The sequence below is a fragment of the Taudactylus pleione genome, unplaced genomic scaffold (genome assembly GCF_031769625.1).
Source record: "Taudactylus pleione unplaced genomic scaffold, aTauple2 ptg000451l, whole genome shotgun sequence".
Lineage (NCBI taxonomy): Eukaryota > Metazoa > Chordata > Amphibia > Anura > Myobatrachidae > Taudactylus > Taudactylus pleione.
In genome coordinates, this window is record NW_028284853.1 from 1,790,342 (window position 1) to 1,805,832 (window position 15,491).

At 46.4% G+C, this 15,491-nt stretch overlaps 1 protein-coding gene across 4 annotated transcripts in view; it reads left to right on the forward strand.

The window, feature by feature from the left end:
- The window catches only part of SREBF1 (sterol regulatory element binding transcription factor 1), a 39,503-nt gene that overhangs the window by 5,106 nt on the left and 18,906 nt on the right, over nucleotides 1–15,491 (forward strand). The window contains exons 1-6 of one of the 4 annotated variants that reach the window (XM_088448133.1): nucleotides 3,116–3,440; nucleotides 11,943–12,395; nucleotides 12,739–12,986; nucleotides 13,076–13,210; nucleotides 13,538–13,750; nucleotides 15,242–15,356. In XM_088448133.1, coding sequence (XP_088304259.1) covers nucleotides 3,335–3,440; nucleotides 11,943–12,395; nucleotides 12,739–12,986; nucleotides 13,076–13,210; nucleotides 13,538–13,750; nucleotides 15,242–15,356 — 1,270 coding nt within the window. In that variant the 5' untranslated portion in view covers nucleotides 3,116–3,334. Of the gene's footprint in view, nucleotides 1–3,115; nucleotides 3,441–7,279; nucleotides 7,392–11,942; nucleotides 12,396–12,738; nucleotides 12,987–13,075; nucleotides 13,211–13,537; nucleotides 13,751–15,241; nucleotides 15,357–15,491 lie in introns of those variants that run through there. The other 3 variants (XM_088448130.1, XM_088448132.1, XM_088448131.1) reach the window with 3 other exon arrangements.

A 15,491-nucleotide genomic window follows, 5' to 3' on the forward strand; every position in this document is an offset into this window, starting at 1 on the left:
AGTCGCGTGTGGGCATATCACTGTAACCCTTTGCTGGAAGCGTTAGGCTGCTGGTAGCAGCGAGAAAACCCTCGGTGAGGAGTGCGGTTTTCACCAGGACTCCCAGAATAGCCCAATCACGGTAACTTGCAGTGATATAACATTCTGCATCGCTACGATAAATAGACCCCAACACAGGGGTGGACATCGGAAGCCAATGTTTAGCAAACTTTGATGCTCTTAGTTCGATGGAAATTGTTTTTCCATTGAATGCCGAGTTTGCGATTGTTGCCAATCATCGTACTCCTCCTTCCGATTGTCATCTGATGGCGTATGTCTTCAGTGCAGCTACGGACGGCCAGAAGCAGGGCCCGCACTACAGCACATTCTGCATGAATGCACATCGCAGCCTGTGCATCACAGATCCATTGATGGAAATACCACCTGTGGCTACCTTGCGATGGCTCAATGCCATTGCATAGCAGTACTGCCTCACAGCACTGAGGTTGTAGGTTTGATTCCCACTGAGTGGAGTTTGTATATTCTCCCTGTGCTTGCGTGGGTTTCCTCTGGGTACTCCGGTTTCCTCCCATACTCCAAAAATATACTGGTAGTTTAATTGGCTCCCAACAAAAAATTAACCCTCGTGTGTATGTGTGTGTGAGCATGTGGTAGGGAACATGGGGCCTGATTCAGAGCCACTCGTAAGCGGCAGCTCGTTCGCTCCGAGCGATGTTTGCCCAACTGCGCATGCGTACGGATCGTTATATGCATGCGCGAACCAGTCAGTGCGGCCGAAATTCATGTGCTCGCAAAATAGCGAATGCCTGATAATTTGAGTGACAGAATGAGGCGTTTGTGGGTGGTAACAGGGGAAGGTGCTTGAAAACGGGGAGTGGAGATCCGATCGCAGACGTGCTTAAAGGTCAAAACGGGCGTTTTATGGGTGTGCATAATTAAAACAGCAGCGTCATTGACCACGTCACTGGGTTATTTTTTAGCCTGAACTGCTCGCAAAATTGTGGTAGCAAAAACCAACCACAAGAATAGCGAGCAGTTCATATCCTGGTCGATGTACTCGATTAATCTAATAAATAGCAGACGTGAAGTAGAATGCGAGCGGCCAGGGGGCGTAGTTTCCCAAAAAACGACCGCAAGTTTTGTTCGCTCGTTCAGACCTAGAGGCGTGAACAGACCGCAAACAGCGAACGGTTCATTTGAATATCCACCCCTATTTTCAGGACGAGCGCTAATTGCGTCCGGCTCTGAATCAGGCCCATAGAGTGTAAGCTCCACTGGTGCAGGGACTGATGTGAATGGACAAATATTATCTGTAAAGCGCTGCGGAATATGTGTACGCTATATAAATAACTGGTAATAAATAATAATAAATAATGTAGCCACTATTCCCTACCACAAAATGATAAAATACTTTTATACTGTGGCATTGCTGTGATATGACTCCTACTGCTAGGAGTACCACCAATTATGTTGTATCATGATTTTACCTACCTGATTTGTGGTGGAGCTGTTTTTTTTTCTGGTTGTTGCTGTGTGAAATGGGATTTAAAAGCTGGCATCAGGTGTCCCCTCCCTAATGATAACTAGGCAAACCGTCTCCATCTGTTGTGGAACTTCCAAGTCCCAGCTTAGAACCTGCTATGACTTGTAGTTCCTCAATAGCTGCCAGTGAGTGATATCTTAAGCTGGGTACACACGATTTGTCGTTTTGAGACGAATCTAAACAACAAATCTTCCAGTGTGTACGCACTACTGCGCGCTCCTGTGCTGCGTTCATCGCATCTTCAGATCCTGTGGCTGACGTAATGATTCTGGATGCCGCAGGGAAACGGCATATCGAACGGTCGTGCACCAGATATATAACGTGCCATCGCTGGGTACATCGTCTAGTGTCAGGGGCGTATCTACCCATTGGCCAGGATGACACTCGCCAGGGGCGCCGACCAAAGGGGGGGCGCCGTCCGGCAGTGTCACCAGCAGCTAAGGGGAGGACTACCCCTGCTAGTCCCCCGGCCCCACAAGTGTAGGGTAGACCGCAGTGAGAGCGGTCTTCCCTACGCAGTTTACAAACACACAGTCGCCAGACAGACTGTCATTGGCTGCTGCGTCGTCCACAGAGGGAGCCGGCTGTAACTCACTCATGAGCTCCGTCTTCCGGCTCACCCCACAGCGGGTGATGGGAGAGACGTCATGACGTCTCTCCCATAGTGCAAGAGAAGAGCCGGGACTCGGAGCAGACAGCGGCGGTCGCGTCAGGAGCAGGGATCAGGTAAGTTGTATTTTGTTTTCTTCTGTGTGTGTGTGTGTGTAAGCCTGGCACAGCAGGGGGGGCACTGTATAGGGGGTGGCCGCTACTGGGGGCACTTTATGGGGGGGTGCCCGCTACTGGGGGCACTGGATAGGGGGGGGCGCTACTGGGGGTACTTTAGGGGGGCTCCGCTACTGGGGGCACTGTATAAGGGGGACTTCTACTGGGGGCACTGTATAGGGGGACTACTACTGGGGGCACTGTATAGGATGGGACTACTACTGGGGGCAATGTAGCATAGGGGGGATTACTACTGGGGGCACTGCAGTCCATTACATTGCTAGGGGCGCTTGGATCCCTAGATACACCCCTGCCTAGTGTGTACCCGGCTTTACACGAAGATGACGATAAGAGACAACTATTAAAAAACTCTATTAGCAGAAATGAAAGTAAAAATGACCTCGTCTATCTGTCTTGTTTTATTACTGTTCGATTACTGTTTTCTGCCCAATTGTATGATATCAGTGATGAAACTGGTGTACTGTATGCAAATAAATTCCTTTGAAGGAAGATGTGATAGTACAGTGCTCCCTCTTTATGACACCCCTCCCTCACTTTCCCCTGGGTATTACAGGTGCAGAACATCTCACTATGTTATATGCAATAATAATAGTGGTGCAGGGCACTAGCAGTGAGAGGGTTAACTCCCCCCTCCCTCCTGCTGAACCTGCTCCCCTACTGCAGCAGCCTCCTAGGAAGGAAAGGCACACTTGGTTTAAGAGAGCAGGGGGCAGTCCAGGATATTGGGGGAGGAAAGGGGCAGGCCTAGGACATGGGTGTATGGGGTGTACTGGGCGGGGCCAGAGCAGCCAGACCCCTCCTCCCCTTGCAGCCAGAAGCAGGAGAGCAGCAGCTGCAGTTTTGAACTGAACTTCCATGGTGGTTCCTGTACACATTGAGGGGGGACTTTTGGCAGTAGACCCCCCCTCCCACCACCACAACAACGACACTCCCTGCTGATTATTTGGAATAAGCTCCATGCCTGGCCCAGGACAGAGGGACTGAGGAGGAAGAGGAACTCTCAGGATGGACAGCCTGGCATTTGATGACAGCTCCCTGGATCAGCTGGACCCCTCTCTGTCCCTCCATGAGAGCAGTGACATAGACTCAGCCCTGCTGAGTGACATAGATGGTGGGTGAGCCATGCTTGTGCGACTCTGTAGCAGTGAGTGGGGGGTCTCAGTAGGTGCATGTCCAGTCTTCTGAATTACTATGGGCACTCATGTGACAGCAGGGAAGGAAAGTATTTTTCTGAGTAATGCATTTTGCAAAGTGGCACAGCTGGTTGGGCATGCTGAGACTAGTAGTTCCTCAGCAGCTGGATGTCCACATCTGATCTGTGGCTGGAAGGGCATTCAAGGCTTTGTAGTTCCACGGCTGACATTGGTTGATCCTTGTTTGGCTTTATATAGGGTGAGTTTTTGGGGTGCCCTGTGATAATGTAATAGTATTGCTGGTTGTGATCAGACACATGGAGTAGTTCAGTGCTTTTTTGGGGGGGTACAGAAATGAACCCTCCACCCCTACCCCCTGTGAACCTCTGGTCTTATTGCCCCATGTGCGCCCTGTGCCTGTCTATGATATGGATATGGAATCCAAAAGACTTCCTAGGGCTGCTTCTGGCTGAGCCCTGCCCCCAGTGTGACATCACGCAGGGTTACTCTCGGTCATTGTGCTAGTGCTGAGCTGGTTAATATAGATGTGTGTGTATATATATATATATATATATAATATAATGTTGTAATGAGCAGCGCCATGTACACTGCTGCTGGTCATAGCAAAGAAATAATAGTCTGTAGGAAAATTAAAATAGCTTTATTAGTCAAAATACCTGATTATTATTATTACCTACTGTTATTTTTAGGCAGTTGAACTTTATCTTGTGTGTTTTACTTCCTGTATAAATAAAACCTTTACCCTTGTTTTAGTCAGAGGTCAAATCGTTGCTGTGCCTGTCAGCACTGACCCAAATACCTGTACCTGTGCCTCTATTACCGCTTATTTCCTGATTGCTCTCACCCAAATTTATGCATTAAGTTGGGCTTTACATTTAATTCCGGTACAAAACGTGTTGTATTCTAAGCGGGTTGGGTATGAAATACCGGCAGTCAGGATGCCTGCTGTCAAAATGCCGACTGCGGCATCCCGATGCTCGGTATCCCGACGGGTCGGGTAAGTATACCAGCCCTCCCCCCTTCACCCCTCTAACCCTCCCCCCTTTGCCCCCTAACCCTCCCCTCTTCACCCCCTAACCCTCCCCGTTAGTGCCTAAACCTATCTGTCCTCCCTTAGTGCCTAACCTGAAGGTGCATACACGCACAACGATTTTTTGAACGATTAACGATATTGTTTATCGTTCAATCGTTGAAAAAATCGTTCACTTTCTGAGTTAAAACGATGGACGATTATCGTTCATGCGCGTTCACAATTGTAGTTCAGTCAGACTGACCAACTCAACGATTTTCAGTAAGGGAATATGCAAAAATCGTGCTCCCTGAGCGATATCGTCTAGTGTGTCCCCGGCAGGATGTGCTCAATGTCGTTCATGACATTGAACACACCCGCTGAACGATATCATTAACGATATCGTTCAGTGCCGGTCTCTCTTCCCCCATTCCCCAACATGCAGCAACCTGACGACATCGTCAGGTTTGCCTGCATTTTAACCCAATGAACGATGATGACGAACGACCCGCGGGAACACGCGTCGTCGTTATCGTTCATCGTTTTTGTGATAAAAATGGACGATAAAGTGGACAACTGAACGATAACGATATCGTTCAGTCGTCCACTTTAATCGCCCAGTGTGTACCCACCATTAGTAAATGAACGATTTTAGTGAACGAAAATCGTTTACTAAAATCGTCCATTTACTAAATCGTTGTGTGTGTATGCAGCTTAAGAACCAAAAAAGCATAACCCTAAACTAACCTCTCTCCCCGGCTAACAGCTAAGACACCCGGGTGTACTTACAATCAGGATGGTGGCTATCGGGATTTCGACGCCTATATTTAGTCTGGTTACTGACACTGGGATTTCCACAGCCAGCATCCCGTCCGCCGGCAAACTGACTACATCCCATTCCAAGTATAATGACGTTCTAGACACCAGTTGCTGTGATTTATGTCTGGTTATACTGGTTGCATACAGGGCGCATTTCACCTGACAATGGTAATTTTATAACTTAGTAAATAGACCCCTTAATATTCAGCTGTGGCGCACAGGCTTTGAATAAAATGGTATGTAAAGTGGTATATACATTTCTTGGGGTGGCTGTGGGTGTTTTCGTATGTGTGAGGTGCGTATAGGTTTATATACTTTAGTTTCATGGCTATAGGTCGCCGATGAGAGCATCGAATGTTAACATTAATATTTCCCATGTAAATGTATTTTTTGTTTTGCCTCACTTTTCTCATAATCTGCCCCATATATCGGAGCTATTGTCCACACAGTATTCACCCTATGTGAATGCTTCATGTTTCTGTGGAATGCAGCCATTTGATGGCATTATTCAGTTTATAAATGTGCTGATTCAGTAGACTCTAGTTCCACAAAGTCACCAGTGCAGCGTTTATCTCCGGTACCACCGTCACAAAGGCTTTGCCGAGCTAAGCTTCCTATTCCTGACTGGAACCGTCCAGAGGGGCCTCGTCCAGCTGTTTGCGCTTAAACATGGCTTTTTGTAAATGGGCACAACGCCAGTTATACCAGGCTGCACGTCCAGGGCAGACATAATTATTGGGGCACACTGTTGTCTAAACTGGACAGCATTTGTCGTATTGAAACTTTGGCCTAGTTTGTACCACGGGCATTAGCCCCTTTCCCACATCTCTGGGTGGTCACCGTTGATGTCACTAGTACCTAGAGAATCTACAGGCTGAGTTCTCATGAACATTGGCTCTACTGGCAAAATGGCTGCCTCCACTAAGTGCGGGCAATAGGGACACTTTAGCTGCACTATGTAAAAGCGTCTTACTAAGGTGACCCTCCTAATACCCGAAGCTCCAGGGGTTGTTGCACACACCCATCGGGTCAATTTTGTTCAGCAATTCTAAATGGTGGCAGAAAAGGGACGTGGCCTGGACGACCAATCACAAGTGATTGTGACTTGCGATTAGTCCTTTTGGCTAATAGGGCCCATCCATCAGCGATGGATTGCCGCGATACTGCAACCCGGCATCGCGGGATCGCAGAAATCCAATATGTTGGATTTTTCCGATTTGATCGGGAACATTTAACATGTAATATTTCAGAGATCCTGCGACGGATCGCTGAACATCGATGTTGGCCGGCGTTTCCACCCGGCAGATCAGCATTTCCGATCGCAGGATCGCGGAAAAACCTGTCAGAAGTATGGGCACCTTAAGTCAAGGGCTGTAAGAGAATCGGAGGAGCCCCTGGCAATACCCACAGGGGCTTCAGCTAAGTAGAGGGGGCACCTTAGTATTTATTTTTTCCTGGGTGATAATGCAGGTTTAGTGCATTAGCGCGGTATCTAATTTATAATGAGTGGGCAGTGATCTTCTTTGATGATGATCTCTCTGCCTTTGTAAATATTGGCCATTATTATATTTTGTAAAAACATCCTTGTCTTAGGCTTACAGGAATGCAGTGTTATCGCACAGTACAGAACACTGTCCCTATATATTGCATTATTGCCAAGCAGCACCATGTGTCATTTTCTTGCACAATATTGTGTAGGATTCCTGCAGCCTGTGAACGTCCTATAATAACCCTGACGAGGTGGAAACAACATTGAACGGTAGTAACCTTGAGAGACAGGCTGGTCCTTCCTCAGTCTATGGCCGAGCCTGTGATTGGCCCTCAGCAGTCACCTCATTTCAAAGCTCTGATTTAGTCTCCTTCCCCATAGAGCAGGAGGTGGAGATAGGGGAGGGTGTGGGAACAGGCTGAAAGGGTCACACCGAAATCCATGGCTCTGTACTTAGAATAATAACAGCATTTTTGTGCTGCATCTCTTGGGTGTCAGGTCTGGGGAAGGGGAGACTCGGGGGAATATCGGGGAGTCTGGCGTCTGGCTGTATCCCTTTATGCGGCGTACTCATGGAGTGCACTTTTGAAGGTACAGAACCAATGAAAGCACTGGTGTAACATTAACACCTGCATCTACCTTTAATGCGGTGGCTTCAGAAAAACACAGACCATTATGACAGCAGAATCGTGTAGCTTTGTGCATTGCCTGATGCCGTTAATATATACCTGTGAAATGTCTAGTCTCATTAAATAATTTAATACAGTGGTTCTCAATCTTGGTCCTCAGGACCCCACTCAGTTCATATTTTCCAGGTCACCGAGCAGGTGCACAGGTGTAATCCTTAATATCTGATACATTTTAAAAGATCCACAGGTGGAGATAATTATTTCACTTTTGATTCTGTGAGGAGACCTGGAAAACATGCACTGTTTGGGGTCCTGAGGACCGAGTTTGAGAACCTGTGAAATAATGCATTAAATGCAGCGCTTTAATGCTTTGCGCCCCATAATAATGTATTAAACCAATGTATTTGATAGTTTATTTGATCATGCATTACACTGTAACCACACGGATCTGTGTGGAATTATGCAGAACATCCTTTAAGGAGAGTGTAGGTTGTAGCTATCATTTTATAGACTGTAGGACATAAATGATAGCTAGTACGTCTACACCTTTATTGAAGTTATTGTTAAAAATGGCTTCTAATAGGATCGTGATAATTTTATAATAATCAGGTGTCCGAACACCACATTCTATGCGAGATAATCTGCGCCATTTTTTTTTTAATTCGTTGTCCTCGAATCAGAATGGAATTCTCTACAGGTCACCGGCTTTGCTGGTCCATAAACGCAAATATCTCGGCGCCTTTCCTAACGTAGGTCTATGATTGGGGCTATAAAACTCCTGCTAGTTATTTTCCACGTGGATAGCTGCAATAATCTAATATTTATGTACCAAGTTAGCAATCTAAGGATTCATGGATCTTTGTATTACTGCAGGCCTCGGCTGATTTATCTCTTACAAACTATTGAGTGATCAGAAAAAAAAAATCATTATTCTCTATTGTAATGTGGTTTGGAACAAGGCTGTAAATTATAGGAACCACTGTGATAAACTAGAAAGCTCGTGCGATGTCTGAAAGCGGTTCCTTGGCTATTATAACATGGCAGATATACATGTCCAATAGAATGATGGTTGAATAGCTTTTTTTTTTTTTTTTTTTTAAAGAAACCTATTTACATTCCTATAGATTGCATACAAAAACACAATGTATCTGTCATAGCTGGTTATTCAGTTAGTATAGTAGACATTGTTAAATGTAATTCCTTCACGTTTCTAGATTTTTATTTATAGTGAACGATTTCCTTTGAAACGCTTTTTGGAACGCCGGTCTCCTCCCCCTGATAAAATAATGGGGTGTTTGTTTAAATATTGGTACAGGCAAGAACTTTGATTGGCTGAAAGAGACTCAACATAGGGGTTTGTGTTTTTCAGCATAGTCCCCATTTTCGCTACTTGAAATGCTAACTTCCCTGGAATTGCTGACTAAGGATTATCAGGATTACTCCATGTACAGTAGGTTGCTATAAGAATTTCACTGTGTTAGCCACCCAAGGGGCGGTTTCTATGGATGAATGAAGTTCAGGTCTCATGGGTGTAATAAAGGCTTACTTATGACCACGCAGAACCGTAAACCTGCCTTGCAAATGCTAAATATGGATTAGGCACAAGAATGCACCAGCTCTTGCTGTTAACTGGAAAGATGAGATTTAATTTGGGGGGGAAGGGGCAAAATGATTTGACCTGCAAAGTGCTGAGGAGTAAATAAATGATGATTATAATGTTAATAACCCCAGAGACGGTGCATGTAATGTGGAATTCTCAGTTTCGCAATTTGGAGCGCAGAACTTTTCTATAAACCCCCCCCCCCCCCCCCCTTGCGTTTGTGCGGTCCTAAAGTGGGAATTGTTTGGATCTTGGCAATACTGTTTGTACCGTGTGCATTTTCTAGAGTACCGATGTGTGCTCATACATCAAGCTTCAATACTGCATGCGACGCGATACGCCAATTGCGAGTGCGCTGTCAGGTCCCGCGCAACTCATCTTGCGCCCAGTGTATTTTTTGCTTGAAAATGCGTCTTAGTCGCAGACGGATTCTCCCTGAGACTGCGCTGATTCAATTGCTATGCGACACTTGTATATCTGTGTGCGACCGAGTCTGTATACGAAGCACAACAGGACTTGGCGTGGAAAAAAAGCAGCGGCCGCTACATTGCGGCACTTCGTATACAGATCCAGACTCAGACGCACACAGATATACAAGTGTCACATGTCAAATTAATCCGTGCAATCTCAGGATTGGTTTGTCTCATCCGTTTGTGTGCAAATGTGATTTTTCTGCTGTTCGTTAATTCGCCATACAGTCTTATCTTCCTTATGGGAACCATAAGTCATGAATCTTTTGAAATCCTATATATATATTTTTTGCAATAATTCCCCTTTATGGTATTGGTAGGTGTGTGCAGGTGGACCGGAACCAGAGGACGGAGGGCCCTGCTCCAGGAGCTTGCATTCTGTATTTGTGCAAGTGTACCTAGAGTGCACGCAGATAGCGCCAGGTGCAGAGTGTGGGTCTCCCACGCAGGATATAGGGGTAAGGTGTAAGATACGCAGGTTGTGGAGCATTGTGTGGTATATCACTTACCGGGTGAGGGCCTAGATGAGGTAGGAGTTGATGTATGGGGAAGATGTATGAAACCTTCTAAAGAGTGTAGTTTCCCATAGCAACCAATTAGATTCTACCTATCATTTTATAGATTGTACTTGATAAATGCTACTTGAAGCTGATTGGTTGCTATGAGCTAAGGTTTGATACTTTGCCCGGTATACTATTACACACACTCTCCCTTTTTTTGCTGGTAACATGGTGCAGCAGGTACTATGCTATGCAGTAAGCAAATTAAGGGGTCTATTTACTAAGCAGTGTTAGGAGGCAGAGTGTAAAGTGATAAGGTGCCAGCCAATCAGCTCCTGTCATTTTTCAAACAGCCTGAGATGACCGTTAGGAGCTGATTGGCTGGCACTTTATCACTTTTCACTCTGTCTCCTAACACTGCTTAGTAAATATACCCCTAAGTCAGTGCAGATTGTTTGCGGTATCATACATTGCTGCTAGCGGGAAGTTTGTTAAGCGTTAAAGTATTTTACAGCTGCTCTGAAATTCCAGAAAAGGCAAAATACAGATCGTTAATTTTCCACTTGCAAATAAAGAATGAAATTATAATTGCTTTTATTATAAGCAACATCACAAGCTTTCCATCCATATGCGGCTGTAGAGTCCTAAAGAAGCACTGCAGACTCTGACTAATGTGCATCCAGGCCCTGAGGCAGGCTGCAAGCAGTTGTCTTTATCCCGGAGCTCTGTGGTTCTTCTCACAGCTGTGGGCAGAAACTATGGGGTATGAGCAGGAAGACCAATCACAAGCTGCATTCAAAGGATTGTGCACTGTTATTGGTCCTCGAGAGACTGTGACTTGTACCATCCTCTTCCCCTCCTTTGCTGTGGGTTGTCCGGCTGAGGGAGAAGGGCTTATGTGTCTGAGCCAGCAGAGTGCGAGTGGCAGGCTTGTAATGCAATTATTCATGCATACGGCATTTATAAACACTGCCATGCATTATACGATAGTGTCGGGATATATCGCATGCAATATGCAATGCATGATACTTCCCGTCCTAAAACACAAGTTGATTTACATAAAAGATGCTATTAACATATACAGTATGCAATATTTTCAGAAGTATAAATCATGATTTAAGATAAAGTTGTGATTATGGAGCAGATGTATTAAACCACTTCCAATCTGCTTCTAGCTATCATATATTTAGCACAGTCTATGAAATGACAGTGAGATTGGTTGCTACGGGCAACAGCTTCACTTTATCTCTCTCCAAGCTTTGATACATCTCCCCCAATGTGGAGTTGTATGGCATACTTCCTGGCTATAGTTCCATAGAGGGTATGTTCCCCCAGACTGATATTACAGTGGTAGAACAATTGTGGTATCCCATAGCAACAATTGCCAATTCGCTTTGATCTGTATAGAACAGGTTAGACGGTCAAAGCAAGTGTCTGATTGGCTAATATGGGTTATTGCAGTGGTGCACCTGTTCATTTGTTATATATGTATAGAGATTAAATTGCATGTTACCTACACAGGTGGGAGGTAGTTACACAGTGCCTCATGCCTCTGTGATGTCATTAGTTTCTAGTGAAATAATATAGTGCCTATTTATGAACATTGATGGCTGCCTAGTGTTCATTCTAGCACCCTGCACCTGTCACAAACCTGTGCAGTTCCTCTTTCCTGCCTGGGGTGTCACTCTCTGCTGTGGTGCTTCTAGCACACTCTGGTCTATATCTCAGCTGTCTGTTGCATTAGCTGAGTGTGCTAGAAGCACCAGAGCAGAGGGCGACACCTCAGGGAGGAAAGAGGAACTGCACGTGTTGTGACAGGTGCAGGTGCTAGAATGAACACTAGCTGCCCCCACTATTTGTTTAGGCGGGATCGCTGTTGGATAATGTTTATATTCTATATTACTGGTGTATTATTCTGTCTCCTTTCTCCTTTCTCCCACCAGATATGCTTCAGCTCATCCGCAATAATGACAATGACTTTTCCGGCTTTTTCGACGCCCCGTTTGAGTCCGTCCATCCTCCCGCCCAGGAGGTTGCTCCAAATGTTGACCTTGCTGGAGGCGCAGCCCTTAGCTCTTTGGAGGGGTTGCTGGCAGCCCCCACAAATGCACCCCCCATAAAAATGTTTCCACTTTCCGTGCCCGGCTTCAAAAGCCAGACGCCGGTGTCCACACCCCAGGATAATCTCGCCCATCAGCTGAAAGTCGGGGACATGAGTGTGGTCAAGGATGAGCCTATGCAAGTCGGCCCGGCATCCCAGCACACTCACGCCAAACTCCAACCCCCTGCTCCTCCACAACAGCTGCAGGGCATGGCGTTTGGGCAGAGCCTAGTGACGCAACCGCAGTACAGTGCCCAGCCTGTGCCCGTATTTCAAGAACAGAGCACTTATACAGGTAATCATGGAAAGGGTTATAAGTAATGTGGAAGGTATAGATCATATCAAGTTACCTTAACATCAGGCCTGGTAGATCTAAAGCCCCAGGCCCCTCTTGGGGAAACAGGCCCATTAGGTTCTTTTTTGAGGGTGATCTTGAGGAGAGTTCATGTGATGTGTGTGTAAGATATTCTGTAAAGGATGCAGGTCAAGTCCACTTATGCTGACATTCATTAGGACACCAGTGTCCTAATGAATGCTACGCTGATGGTGGCACCTCGCATTGATAATAATAATAATTAGACCTGTTTCTGTCCCTTGTGTTTATAAATCTCTCTTTATTCCCATGTGGATCGTTGCAGCTCCACAAAGTACTGCATCCCAGCAGAGCACAGCAAGTCAGCCGCTGCAGAACATCACGGGCCAGCAGCTGCAGAGTATCGCAAGTCAACCGTTGCAGTGCATTGTAAGCCAGCCGCTGCAGAACGTTTCATCCCAGGCCCCGACTCTGCAGACGCACACGTCGACCCCGGTACAGCAGCACCTGACCATCCAGAACATTTCCCCGCAGCAGTACCTGACCACCTCTGGAGCCCCACAAATCCAACAGGTGAGCGCTTGACCTGTGAGGCTATCTGCGGCGTCGCCCTCTGTCAGGTCAGAACAATATTAATCCAAACTCTTCCCACCCCGCAATAGGTCCTTCTCCAGCCTCATTTTATCAAAGCTGATTCTCTGCTGCTGACTGCCGTTAAGACGGACACAGCCATGATGTCCAGCGTCAATACCACACCGACCAACACCACAATACGGACCTCTGCCCTGCAAATGCCGGTGAGAAGCATCACATGGGGTCGGTGGTGTATAGTAATCGTAGACTAATTCGGGTCTTGTTCCGCTAAAGGTTCTTTACGAAAGCAAAATGTATATTTTGGCATCATGTTCCTACATTTATGCTAATGAATCTGTGGATTCGTGGTTCACAATGGTGGGGTCATTTACTGTAATATTTACTTCACATATTTTCGTCTGTCACGTGGAAATTACTTTGCGGAGAGAAAATAGTAGAAGCTACTAAAGTATTACAAAAGTATAAATCTCCTATACACACAGCGCTTGCCGCCATGTTGTGGCCTGAACTCTTTATTCTCTTACTTCTAGACCTTGGTGAGTGGAGGAACCATTTTAACCACCGTGATGGTAGATCCAGACAAGCTGCCGATAAACCGTATCAATTCTAACGGTAAGATGGCTATGCTGAATTGCAAAGGAGAGAAGCGCACGGCACACAACGCCATAGAGAAGCGCTACAGGTCATCCATCAACGACAAGATTATCGAGCTGAAGGACCTTGTGGTGGGAACAGAAGCCAAGGTAAGTGCTGTACATTGTATGGGTACCTGAATGTCTTTGGAGCTGGTTGGTCGCAATTGACCAATGTTTTCGGGACTGGTCCCGCAGCGCGCATGTCTCACGATGGTGCTGTGGCTCCTGTCGCAGTACCCTGTTAGCCATAGGCTGCAGGCGATTCGGAGCGACGACAGGGAGCTTTTCGACCTCTTTTTTTTTTTTTTCTCTGGGAGTGCCGAAGCCAATGGCTACATCCTCGGACGCAGTTTCACTTGCTCCGACAGCATAGTTTTCCCGGGCCTCCTGAGTAACCTGATTAACCGATGGTCGTGATGTCGATCCGATGCTGAGTTTTCCGCAGGCAGTGGATCAGAGAAGCCGGCAGTGGGTGACTTTTTACACAAGATGTCTCCTGCGTCTTTTGCATATGTTAGCTGCGTGCGAAGATGACGATATTTGCGGCCACCTCTCTATCAGCCCCTCTGTCTGTGTAGACCGTCTGATTGCAGCCTTCTAGCTGGTATTGCAGAGTACGCTTGCCTTCATGTCTGACTCCTCTTCATAACCTATCAGCATCTATTTGACTTTGCCATTTAGTTAGTATAGCGGCCACAGGGCCTGATTCAGAGCCGGACGCTATTTGCGCTCGCTCGTTCAGAAAAAGGGGCTGGCTATTTAAATGAAGCGCTCGCTCTTTGCGGTCTGTTGACGCCTCTATGTCTAAGCGAGCGAACAAAACATGCGCTCGCTATTTTGTAAAGACGCCCCCTGGCCGTTCGCATCATATGTCATCTCCGCTATTTATCAGATTAATCGAGTACATCGAAAGGCGTATGAACTGCTCGCAGTGCTTGTGGTTGGATTTTCCTACCGCATTCATGCGAGCAGTTCAGGCTAAAAGACAACCAAGTGACGTGGCCGATGACGCTGCTTTGTTAATTATGCACTCTGATTAACGTTTTGACCGTTTGGCACGCCTGCGTTCGGATCTCCACTCCCCGTTATCATGCACCTTCCCCTGTTACCACCCACAAACGCCTCATCCTGTCACTCAAATTAGCAGGCATTCGCTATTTTGCGAGCACACGATTTTCGACCGCACTGACTGGTTCGGCCATGCTTACTAAAACCCATACGTATGCGCAGATGTGCGAACATCGCTCGGAGCGAACGAGCGGCCGCTTACGAGCGGCTCTGAATCAGGCCCACAGGCCGTTGCTGCCACCTACAAAATGAAAGTCCGCAGTTATTCAGATTGCAACTGAAGCCGCTGAGCACGTGTGAGGGCAGTCTCCTCATATTCTAAGCAAATTCAAGAACAGTGTTTATTACAAGCTGAATAAGTGGAACAGGCAACGTTTCATAGTTATGTAAACCACTATTCCGTAACGGCAAGCAGCTTTGTTATACGGGAAGTTAGACGTCTAAAGTGGAGCACTACCAGAATATTGCATGAATTATCTGAGGCCACTAATATTCACATGCAAATCTCAATGTCGCTCTTTCCGCCCACAGCTGAATAAATCATCCATTCTGAAGAAGGCGATTGACTACATTCGCTATCTGCAGCAAAACAACGTCAAACTGAAGCAGGAGAACATTATGCTCAAGATGGCCGCCCAGAAAAACAGTAAGAACGTCTTTTTTTTTGGTCACTTTTGTTTTTTCAGCTGATCCAAATTTCACCTGTAACCTATACACGGTGGAGGCCACCATTTTGTGGGCTGGACTGCTATTTACGGGAATGTTTCCTATCAGAGGGCAC